This window comes from Scyliorhinus canicula, chromosome 25 (genome assembly GCF_902713615.1).
Source record: "Scyliorhinus canicula chromosome 25, sScyCan1.1, whole genome shotgun sequence".
Classification (NCBI taxonomy): Eukaryota; Metazoa; Chordata; class Chondrichthyes; order Carcharhiniformes; family Scyliorhinidae; genus Scyliorhinus; species Scyliorhinus canicula.
In genome coordinates this window covers 15,404,269-15,425,916 of record NC_052170.1, presented here as the reverse complement: position 1 = coordinate 15,425,916, position 21,648 = coordinate 15,404,269, and the positions used below count along the sequence as shown (strand labels likewise).

At 41.9% G+C, this 21,648-nt stretch overlaps 1 protein-coding gene across 6 annotated transcripts in view; it reads right to left on the bottom strand.

Annotated features, from left to right (window-relative positions):
* Nucleotides 1–21,648, bottom strand: part of brd4 (bromodomain containing 4) — a 216,360-nt gene that overhangs the window by 25,273 nt on the left and 169,439 nt on the right. For all 6 annotated transcript variants that reach the window (XM_038784571.1, XM_038784573.1, XM_038784572.1 and 3 more), the window contains one exon: nucleotides 14,792–14,914. In XM_038784571.1, coding sequence (XP_038640499.1) covers nucleotides 14,792–14,914 — 123 coding nt within the window. The remainder of the gene's footprint in view (nucleotides 1–14,791; nucleotides 14,915–21,648) is intronic.

Here is a 21,648-nt window from a genome sequence, read left to right as displayed (position 1 = left end):
TAGCAAGAGGAGTCAAGGTTCCCCATTGGGGTTCTCTCTTCTATAATGTTGGACGGCAAAGTGCATCTGTGCGAATGTCAGGAAGATGCTAGAATCAGGCTGTCAAGTAGAGATCAAACATTAAGAATGGCCGCTTGGAGGAATAGATGTCAGACCTGGGGACAACACACAAGATCCAGCATTTTTGGAGGAGTAAAACAATCTGAACACTCTAAACATTCCTTTCATTATGCCCAATTTAGTTTAGAATTCAAATTGGACTGCTTATCAAATGTTTTTTACATTTGTTTATTGCCAGCTACTGTGATGCACAGGACTCGGGCAATATTGCATTATTTCCTAAACACTGGGCATACCTCAACATCAGACTGAGAAAGCCAATCAAGCTTACTTTGATGCTGCTTATAGCTACGCACAAGCAGTAGGTCAGGGTGATAATGGCAGATAGCCCAAAGTAAAAGCAGCTTTAGTTACTCAACACCCGGAGCTATTCCAACATCACCAAGATTTCCAAAGAGCGACCATAACAAACTTCAGCGGGTTAAGCCTTTAATTTGTCTTTTAGTAGCAGAAGTCACAGGGAAGCAAGATGGCCAAAGATGTATCATTATTAACATTCAACTCCTGAAAAGGGTCACCATTATATAAATTGCATTTCATAATTCCTCAGCCAGTCTCCTTGATACACATTTGATGGGGCTCCATACAAAGAGCCAGAACGCAAGAGAATTTATTCTGCATAGTTTAAGCAGTATCAAATAGACCAGGCTATTTTAAAACCAACCCCTTCAGGTTCATAATTTACTTTGCTCGTTGTGTCTGCTTGCTTCACCTGGAGCTCAAGATTCCATATCATTAATTCATTGACTTAACCATTCCGATAATTAATTCACTCAATCATTCAATACATTCCCAATGTTTTTGTGCTTTTTTGGAGATTTAAGAGTATCCAATTTCTTTTTTTCCCCCCAATTAAGGGGCAATTTAGTGTGGCCAATCCACCTACCCTGCACACCTTTTTGGGTTGTGGGGGTGAGACCCACACGGACACGGGGAGAATGTGCAAACTCCACATGGATAGTGTTCAGGGTTGGGATCGAACCCGGGTCCTGAGCGGCGTGAGGCAAGAATGCTAACCACTGCACCACCGTGCCTCCCTTTGTGCTTGTTAATGCTTTTCCTTTTACCTGCTCCTGTTTTTTATATAGACTGCTCTAGTTAACTTGGCAAATTGCAAGCCAAGTATTCATGACCGTGTAGGGAAGTTCCTAAACACTGTTTCTTGCAGTTGGTGGCCAGGTTAGAAGAACGGGAGGACAAAATGTAAATTGGGGAGACAGTCCATCGTTTCAGGCTACAATTATGTTTCTCTCGCCTTCTAGCTGAAGCTTTTGCTTAGCAGTATCTTGACATCTAATGGTTATGATCACATTTTCTGTTTAGAGTGCGAGAAGGGGCAGTCATTGTTCTCATTTAACAAATTGCTCAGAGATGTGCAGCCAAACTGCGTCCACACATTTACAATGCAACCAACTGCTTATTGGTAGTGACTAAAGATTTTCTGGAGTCACTGGCCCATCATTTAACCAACATCTCTCATGGAGAAATGTATGACCGTCAGCAACATTGAGGACTGCAGGGCAATCAGGCCCTCACTGTGGAAAATATGCTTGAATATCGCCTGTGAGTGAAACTGAAAATGAAAACTAATATGGGAGGAGGCACATTATAAAATGAAAAATCAGTGCAGATTAATATGGCAAAGATAAATTCCCTCATTTGCTCAAAACAACAATGCAAATTTTCATATTTAACATACTAGGTTATAACTTGCAGAATTGTTTGAAGACGTCTGCAGCTCTTGTTTTAAGAGGAAATTATCACCTTTGAAAGCCCGCAGAAGGGCAATAATAATTTCCATGGTATTAAATGAACCCAATGATTTAAGCATCCTGTGGACTATTCAAAGAGAACCATGGAAATCTACACTGTCATCTAAGCAATGAATAATCTTTTGGGTTTCTTTGCTTACATTAGAACTATATAGCTCCTCTGCTATTTTCAAAAGATACCACATGAAAATGAAAAATGAAAATCGCTTATTGTCACGAGTAGGCTTCAATGAAGTTACTGTGAAAAGCCCCTAGTCGCCACATTCCGGCGCCTGTCCGGGGAGGCTGGTACGGGAATCGAACCGTGCTGCTGGCCTGGTCTGCTTTAAAAGCCAGCGATTTAGCCCAGTGAGCTAAACCAGCCCCTGGTCCAGGGCCTCCAGTCACCAGAAATGCAGCATAGTGGGACTTTGCTCAGAATAGCAACATTTCCCTAAAGGTAGCAGGAACCCTCACATGTAATGTTCAATGTAAGGATATCAGGCAGCAGCTGATATGGTTGAAGAGGTGAAGGGTTTTCAAACATTCTGCCAAATATCTGGATTGGCACTGGGAATTTGCCATCAGATCCCCACTTCATTTCCAAGTGCAACTGCGTCACAGATACACTTTCCCTTGGCCACACATTCTTAGAATTATTTTGTTCTTTATAATTTGCATCTTTCCTCCCCCAAAGGCACGGACCGATGTCAAATGTTCTGGCAGCGACCTAGCCCGGTCCAATCTAGGCTTTTGGGCCAGCCGTGTAACACAGCATCAGAAGGCATTCGCTTCAAATTAGAGCCAGGACATTTAGGGAAGTCTTGATGAATGACTGCCAGAATTGCACACAGCAAAGTGATAACAACCGGATAACCTGTTTTCAGTAATGTTGGTTGATGGATAAATTGACACCAACTTGGAGTGGGCGAAGAGAACGTGATGGAGAATTGTATTGGGAGGGAAGTGAATGAGGTGGAAACGGGGGCTTGAAAGGAAAGAGATGGAGGGAAGACAAGAGAATGATGGGAGAAGAAAGGTAGGGAATGAGGCAGAGGGGAGAAGGACCAGGAGAAATCAGCTAGCCCAACCGTTATACAATGGCCTGTACGCCTTGCACAGGGCTCATTAGCTGCTCCAATCAAGACTAGCAATAGTCATCTTCTATAGTCAAGGAGAGGTACCGCTTGCTCTCAAAGGCAGCAGAAGGTGCCCCCTTAGAGTTAAGGTACTTCTCTTGACAATGTTTTTTTTAAATGGCCATTTCAGCATCGTAGCAAAGACAGAATGTCAACCCCAAGGAGGGAACTGAAGACTTTGGTTGGGGGAGATGAAAAAAAAAATGAAATGAAAATTGCTTGTCACAAGTAGACTTCAATGAAGTTACTGTGAAAAGCCCCTGGTCGCCACATTCCGGCGCCTGTTCGGGCGGCTGGTACGGGAATTGAACCGTGCTGCTGGCTTGCCTTGGTCTGCTTTAAAAGCCAGCGATTTAGCCCAGTGTGCTAAACCAGCCCCTTATGGAAGGGGAGAAGAGGAGTACAAGAGACGATAAAGATGATTCAGGTATCCCTTCAGAAACTCAAATATTCTGCCATTACCTCAGCATCAACAAGGTAAAGTCTTGATCACCAAATTATAGTAACTTTAATTTACAATGTATCATTAGTCGGATATAAACGAAACTTCATACATATTAGGTCTTTCACTACCTCCGGATATCCAAAAGTGCTTCATAACCAACATAAAAGTTTGACGCGTAGTCACTATTATAATGTAGGAAACATGACAGCCAGAATCGCATATAGCAAGATGATAACGGCCAGAAAACCTGTTTTCAGTAATGTTGGTTGAAGGATAAATATTGGCCAAGACACCTGGGATGGATCCCTGCCCTCTGGAATGTCATGCCATGGGATCTTTAACATCCACCTGAAGACTTTGGTTTAACATCTTGTCTGAAAGGCGACACCTCTGAAAATGTAGCATCCTCTCCACACTGTCGATAGTGTCAGCTTAGATTTTTTGTGCTCAAGTCTCGAGTGTGACTTGAATCCACCATCCCCTAATTTGGAGGTGTGCGCTACCTACTGAGTCGCCACTAACACCATAATGGGAGGTTTTTTTCCATGCAATTAACACCAAAGTCTGCCGCTGCATTTTATTAGCAACATTGTACTAAGAGTTTAAAATAGCCTGGGGCGAGTTTGATAAGATAGTTTACATTGCCTTTACCCCAGTTTTTTGTTTTCCTTTCAAATTTATCTGAGGTTTAAAATTGAACAATCTTCCATCAGTTCAGCATTTAACCCAGGTTGACACATTTGTACAGTATGGAGGGAGTGCTGCAGTGCTAAATATGCCAGCTTTCAGATCAGCCATTAAGTCAATGCCTGGTTTATATAGGCATTAAAGATCCCTGGTCTTTTTCAAAGAGTGGCAGTGTTCTCAGAGTCCACCAGAACGATTAGTTGGTCATTCAGTTGGCAGCACGGTAGCATTGTGGAAAGCACAATTGCTTCACAGCTCCAGGGTCCCAGGTTCGATTCCGGCTTGGGTCACTGTCTGTGTGGAGTCTGCACATCCTCCCCGGGGGTGCGTGGGTTTCCTCCGGGTGCTCCGGTTTCCTCCCACAGTCCAAAGATGTGGTTAGGTGGATTGGCCGTGATAAATTGCCCTAAAGTGTCCAAAATTGTCCTTAGTGTTGGGTGGGGTTACTGGGTTATGGGGAGAGGGTGGAGGTGTTGACCTTGGGTAGGGTGCTCTTTCCAAGAGCAGGTGCAGACTTGATGGGCCGAATGGCCTCCTTCTGCACTGTGAATTCTATGATAATCTCATTGCTATTTGCATCATTCAGTTTATATAAACTGTCATGTTTGCTTAACACAGCAAACCAACTCATTTTGGGAACTTTTTGATTGCTTTTTTAAAAAATTCTTTCATGGGACGGGAACATCACTGGCTGAGTCAGCATTTGTTCTCCATTCGTAATGGCCCTTGAACTGAGTGGCTTGCTGGGCCATTTCAGAGGGCATTAAGAGTCAACCATATTGTTGTGGGTCTGCAATCAAATGTAGGCCAGACTAGGTTGACAGCGAATCAGGTGGATTTTCAAAATATGACAATTGATAGTGGTTTCCCGGTCACCATTACAGACACTGACTTTTCATTCCCAATTTTATTAATTTGAATTTAAATTTCAAATTCAATACAAAGCCGTCTCCAGGGGCTTAGTCTGGGCCTTTGTATTGCGGGTCCAGTGACAGACATTATCACTGGTCAAGGTGTAATCCCAAATGTAATTGATTTCAACTCCGTCCAACTTGCCGCCCTATTTTGGGGCATGTAATGGTTCTAATAATGAACCACCATGCTGCTTTTGGAATGCAGATTGGATTTCTTGGGGATAGGGGGTTGGGAGGGTGCTACTGCAGATTCCTTCAGTGTGGCAGAATCAAAATCATGGCAGTAGCTGAGGAACAAATGGGTCAGACCACTAGTGCTTTACTTTCTCCACCTCAGAAAATAAGAGAGTGCCTCATCCTCCATACCCTACTGTGGCAAAAGTTGCAATTCTCCCAGAACTGCCCAGAACATACTGTTCACTAACATTTTCACATTAAGCAAATAGGAATTTCAAAAATAATGGCTTAACATTCAAGATGCATACGAGCACTGCTTGCTTACAATATTTCACTCATGTATGACCGTCCAAAATTTAGTAAACTCCACTAAGGAAACTTTATATTGGACAATTTCAAAATCAAGAGTTGCCTGTACCTTTTTGGCCAAATTTGTGAAAAGTTTCCATTGAATTGCTGGAATATTTACCTGCTGGAATATTTACCTGCAGCATTTTTCAGCATTAGCAGTCACCCTTGTCTCAACAGCCTTATTGCTTATAGTTTCTTTATAATACAAGTTTTTGTAGTGCTACACTTGATCTATGTTAGATGGAAAGTGCTTGAAACAAGAATTTAAATAGTCACATCAGATAACAAATAATGGAAGTTTCATTAATTCTAGACAGGAGGATATAGGCTGAACCTAATAAGCTCACGAGGGAGTTCTCCACGTTCAAAGTGATCACCACTTGGCTTGGACTGCTTGGTAGGGATGGAGATATTAGGCTGTCTTAAACAGATGGGACACGGAGGTGGGAACAGATAACAGTGTTATGAGCCAGATATGCTCAGCTCCCTCATTTTGGTCTAAAATTTGATCTCACTATTATTCTCAGATGGAATTGGACCCGCTGTGCATTTTCAACCTTTAAAATAAAATGTAGTGGGAGATAGAATATTTATGCACACGCGATGGAGCTTCTCATCTTATTACTTCTGATAAGAGACTCCGAGATTACCTGCATTTTGGATGCATCATCAACTTACCTGTTTAGTTGGTCACCTACCCCGAAGTACATCAACAAGGTTTGTAATACATTTCTGATTCAGGGACCTAATAGACCCGGAAGGTATATAACTCAACCCAGCAAGCAAGCACATTCTTGTTTGTAAACTTGTTTTATTTGAGAACTGATGAAAAGTAGAAAACTATACAAAGTAAAAAAAATACATATATAATTTAACCCCAAATATAGAAAGTCAACATGCATTGGATACATATTAAACTAGAAAAGTAGAAAAAGTAAAAAATATATTTTTATATGTACTACAAAAGCTGCATTTCTGGTAACAACCAATATCCAGTTGATAGGTTTGCTTTGAAGGGGGCAGTTACAACAATGAAAATGACAAATGAGTGACAACAGGCTGAAGTATTTGCTGACTTCATTTAACCACAAACCCCTTCCCACTTACATCCAGGTGATGTGAAAGAACATCGACCATCTGTGAATGCCTATGACTCGAGGCTTCAGTTAGGAAATCTCCAGAAATGCCTTCACTAAAACATTTCTTCTGGTGCTCAATGAAATCATAGACTCATGGAATTTACAGTGCAGGAGGCCATTCGGCCCATCGAGTCTGCACCGGCTCTTTGAAAGAGCACCCTACCCAAGCCCACACCTCTACCCTATCCCCATCACCCAGTAACCCCACCCAACACTAAGGGCAATTTATCATGGCCAATCCACCTAACCTGCACATCTTTGGACTGTGGGAGGAAACCGGAGCACCCGGAGGAAACGCACGCGCACACGGGGAGAGCGTGCAGACTCCACATAGACAGTGACCCAAGCTAGGAATCGAACCTGAGACCCTGGAGCTGTGAAGCAATTGTGCTAACCACTATGCTACCGTGCAAGTTTTATTGCAAGCCAAATAAACAAACACTTCAGAGCATTCACAAATTCAGTCTTGTAAAGATTGGTTATGAATTCGCTCAGACCTGAAACTGATATGGGCACAGCTGGAGGATTTTCAGATATCTCCAGAGATCATCTGAAAGAATCCCAAATCCCAACCGAGAATCAGACCACTTCTACAGCCGAACAGGAGTACTGCACTAAACATTCATTAAGATTGACCATGGTGACTTGGAAAGTGCTAATCTAAGAATAAAATTGCTCAAGAAAAGACCTGCAGTCATGTTGTATTCCAAAGTGTAAAGTTACTGCATTTCCTACTCACTGCCAGCTTTTGACATCAGCCACAACAGCAGGATCATGGCATTTGATATGAAATGAAATGAAATGAAAATCGCTTATTGTCACAAGTAGGCTTCAAATGAAGTTACTATATGGAAGTACAGTATTAGGGTGTTCAGGGCGACACTGCAATTTGAACATCTACAAAAAAACAACTTTAGCATCTTGCTGATGGTGGAATAAAATCAGACCACACGTGGAAACTGCAAACATTTCCTTACTTTCATGGTTCCCCAAATACGTTAGGCCAAGCTATACTATCAGATCATGCAACACTGTAAAGCATGAGAAACTAGGCCTGATTGTGGCTACAATGTGCCAAGGGGTGAGCGGGCGGGCGGGGGAGAGAAATGACCAAACTACAACATAGCTCTACAAATAACAGTTAAGCCAGCTATCCTCTGCTGCGTTAATGAGGATAAGCTTAACAACTGAAAGGAAAAACAAACGGTTGAACCTTTGATGCCCACTAGTAGCATCATCATCATTCACAATTCAGGGCATAGGCCAGATAAAATATAGTCCAATCTATTATGCACCAGCCTCATAGCCTTTCATTGTTCTGGTGTGATTGTACAGCTGTATTTATATCAAATATTCCTGTGGTCTCCAACTGAGACATACAAGCAGTTTTGTGCTGTAAAATTTGATCCCGTTAACAGGGTTGAAATTTCCAAAAATTACTCCACAAAAGATTCTTACAGCTAGGAGAGTTCCATCCGTCAGTTCAAGCAAGTTTTAAACTAAGGTCCCAGAGGTGAAAGGAATAGTTTTCAACATGCTGTTACGCACCAATTCTGACGATCCCATGAATATCTGCCTGACGAACAAGTCAGATCTCTTACCAATACTAGTAGTGCAACATCCAGGAGACATCAAAGCTTCTTGATCAGATGTGCTTTTAACCTCTTTCAAATGAACAGTTAACAACTGCATCACTTTGGTTTGGAAAACATCAAGTAATCCATTGTAAAGTAATCTATTGAAATTGCATGTTGGTTTTCTCTTTCTTCACAAGGTAACCACATCCAGTAAGTGGGCTATTGGTCAACTGGCAGGAATGTCATCAAAACTCTTGGAACCTGTGAAAAAGCAGCTAAGTAGCCCTACTGAAGAACCTCTGTCTCAAGTGGTCTGGAATGGAGTGCACAACATGGACACAATGCGATGTCATAAAAATTAACTTCCCAGTTAAATGACTTCCCACTTTAATGAATGCATCTCCTCGCAAGAATACAACATAAATACGTCTCAATTAAGCTGCAGGTAGAGCTGGTCACAGGCTAAGCAACTCAGAGGAAAATCTGAGACTGGTGATAAACAGGATAAGGTGTTCTAAGCTCCAGTTGTTATACAGCTGCTTTTACCAGAAATACAGCTTTCCGTCTCATTTTAATAACTGTCAAACACTACGTGTAGACTTTAACTAGGGTTTTCTCTTGCATGCAATGCGTATAAAAACAGCTACTCAGTGTGACCCCAAAGTCAAAAATAAAACACAATGTTTTAAAAGCAAAAAAAAAAACGTTTTCCCCACAATTACAAAACATGCAAAGTCAAAATAAATAAGATATACAATTGCATACAAAAAAACAACAGTTTTGGAACACTGAATTGTTTCATCACAATAAAATTGGTGTACATAGTCCAGTTTATTTTCCAAACAAAACAAAAATCACAAATTTCATCTTTTAGCTTACAAAAAATTTATCAAAAAGAAAAAAAAAGTAGCCAACGAGTGCTAAAGTTTTGACTGAGGGGCCAGCAATGCCATTCCAAAAACAGAAGTTAAAACCCCTGTTCTGCTGATCAAATTTAAAAAGAGATTTCTCTTCTTTTTTTAATCTTCGCTGCTTATATTTTCCCTGTCTACCTGAAGTTAGTCCTGACTAAAAGAGTGCATCATTTCCAAAATCACAAAAATCTAAGTTTCAACACAGGTCTGCCATGTATTCTGAAACATGCTCCAAATCAACTCCAAACGAAGCGATTGTAACTCAATATCCTCAAATTCTTGAACCTTACTCCCAGAACGGGACAGGGAGGTACCCCTTCCCAAACTATACTGCAAACAGCATCAATCCGCACAGATCTAAAGACAGCGCTGCTCCCAACTCAAATCCTCACAAATCGGGATACAAAATTTAAAATTGCATAGCACCAATTCCAAATCCACAGCAATCTGGATGCACCCATATCGAGGATTTATGTATTTACCTCTGAAGAGGGACCAGTTACAAACCCAAGCCAAAAACAGTAGATCCAACCAATGTTTATTTTGTAACTTCTCCCCCTTACAAGCATCTTCGTCTTCCTTCCTATACAAGGATCTAGCCCAACAGTCAAAAGCATCATTAGCGTAAGCATAACAGCAAATGAATCTAGCCATAAACTGTTGCCACAATTCTAAAACCTGCAACTTATTTATATCGATGCACCGTCTTTTTCTTAAAAACAGATCTCTGGTCGCAGCATCAGTAGTTAAAATCGTACCATATCATGTAAGTCATACAAATGGTGTTCAAACTGTGGGCTAGTAAGGCACTTTTTAAACAAGAAAATGTTTAGGCACACCAAAATCCAAAAGGATTATGTGCAAGTAAGCAATTGCATCAAATTTATTACGAAAAATATCAAGTAACAGCGTCAAGCATCGCCCGTCCTCAGTAACTTAAAAATCAGATTCAAGATACCACTACAGAGGGAGAATTCTATTATGGCAAAATAATGATGGTAAAGAGTCTAGAGGAACAGGGACAACTAGACCACAAAGAACTCGCCATTTACCAGATGCAACCTGTAGATTTGTCCTGGCTGATCTTGCCTTCCAGAGAGCCTAATTGTTTTCTGCAACACCCAAGTATCCTTTGTTCCATTGCAGGTTGACACGCATATAACTAGAGGCTGTGGGTCTCCCAACCAAAATTATGGAAGTAAATATGGACATTGGGAGTGTGGTTGAGACAATAGGTCCTATCGCCATTTTAGACATGACCAGAGTAGCACAGTGCTACTATACACAATCAGTTAATAGCACTCGCATACAATTTCCATCAACTTGTTCAACTGGGACTTTAATAAAGCATAATGGAAGATGGAAAATGTACACACAGCTACACTACAGGCCCACTGCTGCCCCCATCCCCCGAATTCCAATGGACAGTAATGCCAGATCGTTTACAGAGTATTTTGAGTTGATTAACAAGGATGAACAACTTGTGGATTACAGCCCAGTAACTGGTGGTAATAGTGCCAGGGACAAGGAAGCATTTATTGATTCTTGAAGCATATTGTCTGAAGTACAATGGACTATCGCTGCAGCATGGATAAAATAAACAACGGGTGAGTTTCTCTAAATTGCTCGTCCCTGTGGAATTCAAGCCACTTAGAACACTGCGCCCAATCATGCATATTTCCTCTTTTGAAGATAGTCAATGGGTGAAAGCAACAGCAATAACTTTACAAAAAAAATACACACGGAAGGGACAGTTACATAGAACATAGAACAGTACAGCACAGAACAGGCCCTTCGGCCCTCGATGTTGTGCCGAGCAATGATCACCCTACTCAAGTCAACGTATCCACCCTATACCAGTAACCCAACAACCCCACCCCCATTAACCTTATATATTTTTTTAGGACACTAAGGGCAATTTAGCATAGCCAATCCACCTAGCCCGCACATCTTTGGACTGTAGGAGGAAACCGGAGCACCCGGAGGAAACCCACGCACACACGGGGAGGACGTGTAGACTCCGCACAGACAGTGACCCAGCCGGGAATCGAACCTGGGACCCTGGAGCTGTGAAGCATTTATGCTAACCACCATGCTACCGTGCTGCCCCATACATGACGACATTTTCGATCAAATGTGCTTAATCACAACTGGCCACTAACTGAGGATTGATCTGTAGAACACAAAACCAAGCACTCCTCATTCCAACTCAACCAAGCAGATTTCAATTCTTAACTCAGGCTCTCCTTTCAGAGCTCAGTGGGATATGCCACAAGGAAACATTCTAAGCTTGCCACTATCACTAATATACATCCACAAACCTCAATGAGAAATCAACAGCTGAATGCATCAACACAAACCTTTGGGGGGGGGGGGGAAAGAGAAAGAGAGAGAGAGAGAGAGAGAGAGAGAAGTGATTGCTGATGAAGTTCTTTAAACCTTTAACCCTTTCATATGCCATATTTGGCTGTTCCTGCTCCTGTGATCTGTTCATTAATATCCAGCTCTGGACTAACTCAACCTAAAGTGCACACATGGTCGCTGTATTGTACGAGTTGAAAAGGTACGGAAGTTGAATATCTACTGGTAAGCTAACTAGACAGTGAGTCAGATAGTGACACCTTAGTACAATATACGCCATGTTTATGCAGGTCTGATCTGGCTGCACTAACCCGTAAAGACTGGAAGGTTGCAAAGCTTGATATTTGATCTATGACAAAGCAGTTCATTTAACCAGAGACACAGGTGCAATGCTACTACTGAACTCACTTCGGGGGAGAAACCAGTAGCATTTCAACTGGAACACAATCAGTGACGGCTGGAAGTTGAATGAATGTTTGTGTGGGAATGGGAAGCTTTCAGCTGTCACCCTCAGCAATCCAATTGATTTCGAGGATCACATGAAAACCGGTCATTGAAGTGATGCACCAGAAAGTGTTGCTGTCACCAAGGAACTGTACACCAACTGGGTGAGTTAGTGACCAAAGTGCAGATTATCTTGCACATTTTAAGAAAAGTTACATTATAATGAATACACATTCAGCTGGGAGAGTGTATAAAGTATACGCCTGATAACTATTTTGTACTGAAAATCTGAATTAAGCAACTTTTAAACTATTTGAATACATTATCATTGGTCTTTTAATTTCAATAAAACTTGGGAGAATGCCTTGGCAAAATAGGCTTCTCCAACACCGAATACACTGTACACAGCACCAGCCTAATACAAGGCTAGTGACTCATTCACAATGTTTCAGATGACTTCCAATTGAAATTGCGCTACTAATTTTGACTTTTTGTTTTATATTTAAACCTCCTTCTGTACTGTAAAAATTCTATGGTTCTATTCTATGGTTCGAAGATAGCAGTCGGTCTAATCAAAACGTTGGCCCTACAAATAAGCCATCTCACAAAGTTCAGTGGCTCGTTCCTTTCTGGGATGGCTCTTCCATAGTTCAAAGATGCCAATATTTGAAATTGTATTTTCATTTGGCACTTTCACTGAAGCAAATGGGCTATCCAGGTAACCATAATGAGCCAAGGAAGTCTTCAGGTCTTTTGGCAGTTATGTACAGTTTACACAACCTCAACCTCCAAACTGGCCCAGCCCCTCTGTACAAGATTGCAGCAGTTATTTGTTATTTCACCATCATGAGAATCACAACATGTCACATTCAGCTGGGCGACCTCTCAGTTCCAAACTCGGCACTCTGTGGCTATTACACAATCTATAGAAAAGTACAACTTACAACTTTTGTTTTTAAAAAATCACTCATTTGAAAGACAGCATTTGTGTAAGAAATCACAGCATCCAAAGGCCATACATATCATAACACATTTGCAATAATGAAGTGCATAATACAAAAATAAAAATTGTTGAGTTATCTTGGATGTATTAAATACATACAGTAAGAGCCCCTTAGAACAGTTGTTAGCAAATCTTGAATGACTAACTAGTGTATATAATGAAATTCAACTACTGTAAACTGAAGCTCCAGTTTATGTTCCTTAGAAATCCATTGCTCAAATTTTTCAACCGACATTACATAAATAATTAATAGATGACAGATTATTTTGGTGGAACGGCATACAATCTTTTTACGGGTATTTGGGAGTCAAGTGCTCCCCGGATCAAAGATAAGAAGTTCTAAAATTTGAAATGTCTCAAACAAAGCTGCAAAGCAAGCATAAAGGAAACTCGACCACAATAAGCTAGATGGCAGACCAGTTAAACATGTTGGGTTTCAAACTGCGAAGTATTCTCCCTACGGGTCAGTACGAGCATAGAATGTAGGGTGGGGAGAGATTACAAGCCCGTAATTCAGCCACGGGACTCACGAGTACAGCTCTCGAGTCAAAGAACGCAGACTGAATTATAGCTTTTGCAGTAAATACCATTGTTATAGGAGGCAAGGCGAGAGATGAATACTGGGTCTAACAGATTGGCTCTTTGTTCAAGTGTTCCACAGTGGCTGTTCATTATGGGTGGTGAAAATTGGTTAGGAAGGTCCAACATTGTCACAGACGCACAACAGGTATTTTCTGACGGTGCCCATATCTCGGCAGGATATCACATGATTAGAATTTTGTAGACCGCCACCAATCCATGTCAAATTGCACACAAGCCAGGTTTGAAATATCTGATTCCCAAGATCGAGTTGCAGCCTTGCAACTAGCTAAGTGGTGAGCATTTTCTACAAAAATCAAGAATAATTTTACAAAAAGATTACACAGCTTACTTGCTAATTCTTGCGGCAGCTTCGTTGAGTCAATGGCCGTGAAGATGAAGTTGGTAGAACGTAGGACCTAAATAATTTCTGCCAGCTGAAGGGGTTACAAGAGCCGTAGCCCACCATGTTTTTATTTTCCTCCTTTTGTTGTGTTTTTAAACGGTTTATAGAAACTATATTTTAAAAAACACACACGTATCTTATTGCGCAAGAGTCCACAGGAGTTGGGGAAGATCTTGAACCTGCCCCACTGACCACAGAATGCATTGTGTTAGCACCAACCATGTGAAACGCTACACGGACTGCACACAGGTGCACACCACATTTTGTAAACTGCATTCCGCATGTGTATGTTCTGACCAGAAATCCTTCATAAATTTTAGATAGGTGAAGCAAATTTCATTTGCCGGTAGTCAAACGTTGATCGTTCGCAAGATGAGAGGTAGCAAAAAACAAAAACAATCCTGTTTTTTTCCAAGAAGAATTTTTTTTTTTAAACCTCTGTTGAAGCTGCCTTACAATTTAAGTGCAAACTCAAGCTCTTTATGGCTTTCAAGGGTCGTTAATGTCGGCATTATTGCACTTTTTTTTCCTCTATGCAGCTTTAACAGACTATCGCTAAACTTCTTCCAGACATGTCGATCTTTTAACACAAACTATTGGCAAAGGGCTCCAACTCCATTAATCTGGCAAATTGTATGTATTGCAGCTGTGTTTAGAAGTCACTGGTTGTCGCTTGGAAACTATCGTGGGTGGTGAATGGAGAGTAGGTGGGGGCAGAGGGGAAATGGACACCACCAGCACCAGGCTAGCAACAGGCTCAATGACTGAAAGAATTGACGCTAACCTGTTTCAGAGTCGTTGCTCTCAGAGGAGCTGGAGTCACTGCTACTGTCTGACTCAGAAGAACTGCTGCTGCTTCTCATCCTTGAGGGGCCTCCCACATCCATGCTTACGTCATGTTTCTCAGCTGCACAAAAAGAATCATACAAGTAAATAGACAGCATAATCCATTCAAGTTCAACAACAACACACTGCAACTAAACTTGCTTCATACAAGCTCTTATCAATTTAGGGCTTTGTTGATATATTTAAGATTTTCATAATTGCTTGTTCTTGGGCAATTCCTTCATATTGTAGATTATACCAAAGTAAGTCACAGTCCACGTAAAGGCTATTTGTTTTTAAAATGGACATTTTATTGTAAAATCAAGTTCTTTCCTTTGTAATCAGTCTCTCATTAAATAACTTAGAAAATAATCAGCCACATTTAAGTTCACCTGCTTAGAAGTGTGCCCCCCATATTAACTTTGAACCATTATTTACTGCATCACCTTTGACATCCCACTGAGTATCGTTTCTCGTAAGTGCGTTCAGAACAGAGCGTGCGGCACTTGAAATCTGCATTGCACCATCTCTCATTGTACATCACAAGTAACCTGTACCAGGCAGGCAACTCCGCTTTCATAAAACCAAGCAAACTAGCAATTTCTTCAATCCAAATGAAATCACAAAACGCTAGTAGAATGTTTGACCCAATTAATATCTTCCCATTGCTTTGCAAACTTCAAACAGATTTGAAATAATCAATAGGGGCACTAAAATAGATGGAACGCCACATATCAGTTACATGTCAATTAGGGAAACCTCCTTGGTAAGTGAGGATGTGAAATAAAGATATGGTCGTAACCTAAAATGTTAAACAGGGGTGTGCGCTTTGTTGATTTTTCTCTTTGCCCCAAGTGTCTGGGGCAGGGAAGCTATCTGTAGGTGAAGGGTATTGCATTTATAAAGTGCTTTTCAAAGCACTTCATAGCCAATGAACAAGTGTTCTAATAGTCACTGTTGCAATGCAGGAAAGGTGGGATGATAATTTGCACTGGCACGCTCTCATTTAATGGCCGGATAATCTATTTCACGATTCTGATTCAGGGATAAATATTGGCTGGGGGCGGGGGGTCAAACAGGGCCTCCTCAGCTTAACGATAGACCCTCATACAGAACTCCCACAGTACTGCACCGGAGCATCAACCTGGCTCAGGTCTTGGAGTGGGGCTTAATCACATAACCTTCTGACTCCTAGGCGAGAGTGCGACCGAGCCATGGCTGACACTTCCAAGGCCACCTTAGTAAGAGGATTCTCAAGAGTCAATTTAAAATAAGACAGATCTGTTCAAATTACATGTAAGTGGATGATTTAGCTAACAGCTCAGATTATTGATGGAATGGTTCTCAAAGCATTCACACAGACATCAAACGGACGACAGCACACTGACACATCCTCACAGGGGGAATAAAATGCCTGCTCTTACTAAAGCTTCATGAAAACCTCATGAATGGAAGGAGGCTCAAGCGATTGGACCAGATGGCCTCTTTTCGTTGTTGCATAATCTGTGGAAATCTGATTTATTTTTAAACTTTTGAATTTCAAAACAGGCTTGAAGGATTGTCAAGATGGGATCATCAAGTTTACAATATTTTCAACTAGGTGATGCCTCCTGGGTGTGCTAAGTGATGCCAGCCATGGATTTGAACTACGAGGATGTTTCGGAGCCCTGTCAGCATCGACGAGTATCCTTCCTTCAGGATGCTGACCCACAATAGCCAAATCCTGAAGAGTTTGATATCAGAGACTGGAGCAGTAAGCAATGCTGATTCAACCCAGTGCCATCTCAATATAAAATAAGTCCCTAGATTGTCACAGTAATGCTAGTCAGATTTACCCCAACCATTTCAGCATTCAATTGATTTGTTATCAACAATATTGTTTTTCTTTTCTTTTAATAAAAGTCCCGGCAGTTTTGCTCACCACAATTCTGGTGACACACTAAATGCCATAGCCACAAATATATTCAATGGTGTAACACCAATATGTTTACCTAATAAGGGATTAAAGTTAAGAGGTAATTACAGGCTTCAGCCCGTTTATACATTTCATAAGAACAAAAGAACATTGGAACTAGGAGCAGGAATGGGCAATTCAGCCCCTTGAGCCCACTCCACCATTTAATACCATCATGGCTCATCTCCTGTCTGCCTCAACTCCACTTTAAAGTCCGCTCCCCATAACCCTTCATTCGGCAAATTTAAAAACCTATCTCCTCCTTTAAATTTGCTTAGTGTTCCGGCATTCACTGCAGTCTGGAATAGAGAATTCCACAGATTTACGACTCTCCTAAGTGAAATAATACCTCCTTATTCATGTTTAAAATCTGCTACTGCTTAGTCCAAAACTATGGCCTCTCGTTCCAGAATGTCAAGAGGAGGCAATCACTCTACGTCTACCTGGCCAATCCCCGTTTGCATCTTATATACCTCCATTAGATCTCCTCTCATTCTTCTAAACTCCAGCGAGTATAGGCCTAAACTGTTCAAGCTCTCTTCCTAAGACAAGTCCTTCACTCCTGGAATCAATCTAGTGACCGTTCTCTCAACCTTCTCTAATGCATTTACATCCTTCCTCATGTAAGGGACCGACACTGTGTGCTGTAGTGCTCCAGATGGGTTCTCACCAATGCCTTATATGTAACAGCACTTCCCTACTTTTATATTCTATTCCATTAGCAATGAGCGCCAAAATTCCATTTGCCTTCTTTATTATCTGCTACACCTGCATACTAACTTTCTGCGATTCTTGCACCAAGACACCCAGATCCCCCTGTACCGATGCATTTTGAAGTTTCTTTCCATTTTTTATTCCCTGGACTAAAATGGATAACTCCACCTTATCCATGAAAATTCCATCTGCCAAATTTTGGCCCAGTCACCTAACCTATCCATATCCATTTGTAAATTTCTTACTTCCTCGCTGCAACTTGTTTTCCCACCTATTTTAGCACCATCTGCAAATTTGGCAATAGTACATTGTATCCCCGAATCCAAGACAAGCCCGAGTACCGAGTACTGAACCCTGTTACACTAGTTACAGGTTTTCAACCAGAAAAAGACCATTTATCCCAACTCTCTGCTTTCTGTTGATTAGTCAATGCTCTATCCAAGCTAATTTATTACCCCCAACCTGGTGGGATCATACCAAAGGATATTAACCTATTGTGTGGTGCCTTAGCATATACCTTCTGGAAGTCTAGATAGACTACTCCTTCAAGACCCGCCTTATCCACTTTGCTTGTTACATCTTTGAAGAACTCCAGCAAATTAGTCAAGCACGATTTAACCTTTATAAAAGATGTTGATTGATACCCTTCATAAAACCATGCCGACTCTTGACGGATTGCATTTTGATTTCACAAATGCCTCCTTAATAATGGATTCCAATAGTTTTCCAATAATAGATGTTAAACTAACTGGTCTTTAGTTTTCTACTTTTTGCCTTTCTCCCTTTTCGAACAGGGGCGTTCTTCCAATCCACTGGAATCTTTCCAGAATCAAGGGATTATGAGAACCAACGTTTCAATTATTTCTGCTCCAATTCCTTTAAGACCCTAGGATGCAGGCCAGTTGACCCTGCTGGCCTTCAATCCCAATGTTTGCGCGTTTTCCCTAGTGATGTCAATTGTCTTTAAGTTCTTTCTTTTCAACAACCTTTGCATTACCTGTTACTATTGGGGTTGGTTCCAGTGTCCTCCACAATGCAAACAGAGGGAAAATATTGATTCAGGTGTTCTTCATTATTGACTCCCCAGTCTTGTCCTCAAAGAGAGCAAATTTGACTTTAGCTACCCGCTTCCTTTTTTCATATACTTCTGGAAACTTTTGCATTCGTTTTCATATTTTGTGCTAGATTCCTTTAATAACTTGAAGGCAAACGCAAATGCGTTTTACCCCCTCTTACAATCTTTCTTTCTTCCTCTCTGGGATATATTTTAGTGGCGAGGAATTGAATACCTTAAAAATCTGCCTCTGTTCATCAACTGTCCAACCTTTTAGCCTTTCTGCCCAGTCCACTAAGGTCAAACCTGTCCTCATGCCAAATACTTCATATTCCCTGTACCAGGCTACTGATACTTTGTTCACACTGGTGAAAGAGAGCTTGTATAGCTCATCCATGAAAATATAAAAATTGAGAATGTGGAAGGTTCATCTCCACGGCCGTTTATTAGGTGGCTGTTGAGAATAAGGCGTCAGGAGTGACACCATTTTAGACCACTCAGCTCCTGCTTAAAGCAATTACTGATTTTTAAGTTTGAGGCAAAACTCTTAATTCCATTGCATTTTTAAATCATTAAAAGATTCTTCTCTTCCCCCCCCCCCCCCCCCCCCCCCCCCTCAATGGATAACTGTATCCATGTAGCATAATGTAGCATAAATGCTGATTTCTGCAGCAATAAATATAAAAGTTGACACAACTGGAGACTGAGTAACTAAAACTGCAGTCAGTAGTGAACACGATGGGAGTCACTGAATGCTTTAGTCATGACCAACTATTGGTCTATTTTCAAATTCATTTCTTCCCTGGAAATTCCCTATTTAACACCTTTTGAAAATTAATTTATTTACCAAATCACCCTTTTCCAAAGAACTTAATGAAATTTGTTGGACCATTCCATATTGTTGTTCTGTCTCATCCAATTTGTATTAGTAAGAGAGGTGGCAAGGTTCTAAATGGATATTAGATGGCTGAATGATACAAAATCACATGTCATGGGCAGCACGGTAGCATGGTGGTTAGCATAAATGCTTCACAGCTCCAGGGTCCCAGGTTCGATTCCCGGCTGGGTCACTGTCTGTGCGGAGTCTGCACGTCCTCCCCGTGTGTGCGTGGGTTTCCTCCGGGTGCTCCGGTTTCCTCCTACAGTCCAAAGATGTGCGGGTTAGGTGGATTGGCCATGCTAAATTGCCCGTAGTGTCCTAAAACGTAAGGTTAAGGGGGGGTTGTTGGGTTACGGGTATTGGGTGGATACGTGGGTTTGAGTAGGGTGATCATTGCTCGGCACAACATCGAGGGATGAAGGGCCTGTTCTGTGCTGTACTGTTCTATGTTCTATGTAACCAAGGTCACAATGTGATCTTGTTTGTGCTGAGTTATTTGGCTTCAACCATAGACCATCAGGCAGTTGTGGTGTTATAGTTCATAGAATCCCTGCAGTGCAGAAGGAGGCCATTCAACCAATCAAGTCTGCACCGACCCGCCAAAAGAGCACTCTACCTGGGCCCACTTCCCCGCCCTGCCCCAGTAACAGCGCGCAACCCAGCCCTACCCCGGTAACCCTGCGCATTGATGATGGCCAATCCACATAACCGGTATATCTTTGGACTGGGGGAAGAAACCCACGCAGACACATCAAGAACATGCAAACTCCACAGTCACCCAAGGCTGGTATTGAACTTGAATCCCTGGTGCTGTGAGATAGCAGTGCTAACTATTGTGCCGCCCATGTTGGCCTTAACGTTCCCAGATTAATATGAGGGGTTGCAGCGGAGGAGTCATCATGTCTCTCACACAAGATCACTAATCAGCACAATGGGTAGTTTACTTATAATGCAGAGGAATTTGGGTGCTCCTATGCACAAATCACACAGTTAACATACAAATACAAGGAGCTACGGCAAAATGGATGTTCACTGTTTTTGTAAAGGGGTTGTGTAGGACATTTTAGTGCTATTATAAAGGGCTAAGATGAGGCCAGAGTATTTTGCAGAGTTTTGTCTCCGGTCGATGGGCCGAATGGTCTCCTTCTGCACTGTTTGTTCTATGTTCCCAAGGATATACTTGCCTTAAGGGGATGCAGCCACGGTTCACTAGACTGATTAATGACGGGACTGCCTTATGAGAATACATCAGGTAGAAGAAGTCCATGTTGACTGTAGTGAAGAGATGATCTAATTGACTCAACTGGAGATGCTGACTGGATGTTTTCCTTGGCGGGAGTCTTGATTTAGGGTTCATCCATTTAGGATTGAGTGGAGGGGAAATTCCTTCACGGTGGATTTGAATCCTTAGAATTCATTAGAGCAGGGTTTCCCAAATTGGGTTCCTGCAGAACCCTGGGGCTCTGTTGGATGCATCTGGGGTTCTGCAGTAGGTCAGGTTGATGTATAATTTTTTAAAATTAAGTTGCTTGTCCAATCAGAGGCTGGTTTCTCCCTGCATTCATTGTTGATGGGCTCACTAGTGATGAGGTGTTTGCACTAGTGAGCCGATGAGAAGTCAGCCTCTAATTTGACAAACTGGAAACAGTAGGAAAGTAAGGCCTCAGGCTCCAGGCCAGGGCAAGAGCGAGGGAGAGAGCAAGCGGCAGAGCAAATGAGCTAACAACCATGGAGAGAGAGAGTGAGAGAGTGAGAGAGTGAGAGAGTGAGAGAGTGAGAGAGTGAGAGAGTGAGAGAGTGAGAGAGTGAGAGAGTGAGAGAGTGAGAGAGTGAGAGAGTGAGAGAGTGGGAGAGTGGGAGAGTGGGAGAGTGGGAGAGTGGGAGAGTGGGAGAGTGGGAGAGTGGGAGAGTGGGAGAGTGGGAGAGTGGGAGAGTGGGAGAGAGTGAGACTGTGGGAGAGAGTGAGACTGTGGGAGAGAGTGAGTGAATGAGTGAGTGTGAGTGTGAGAGAGGGGTTTGTGTGTAAGGCAATGATGTGTGTGCATGCAAGAGAGGTATATGAACATGTGTACGCGAGACAGAGACAAGAGAGAGAGAGGAGAGAGAGAGAGAGAGAGAGGAGAGAGAGAGAGAGAGAGAGGAGAGAGAGAGGAGAGAGAGAGAGGAGAGAGAGAGCAGAGGGGAGAGAGAGAGACAGAGAGACAGAGGGGAGGA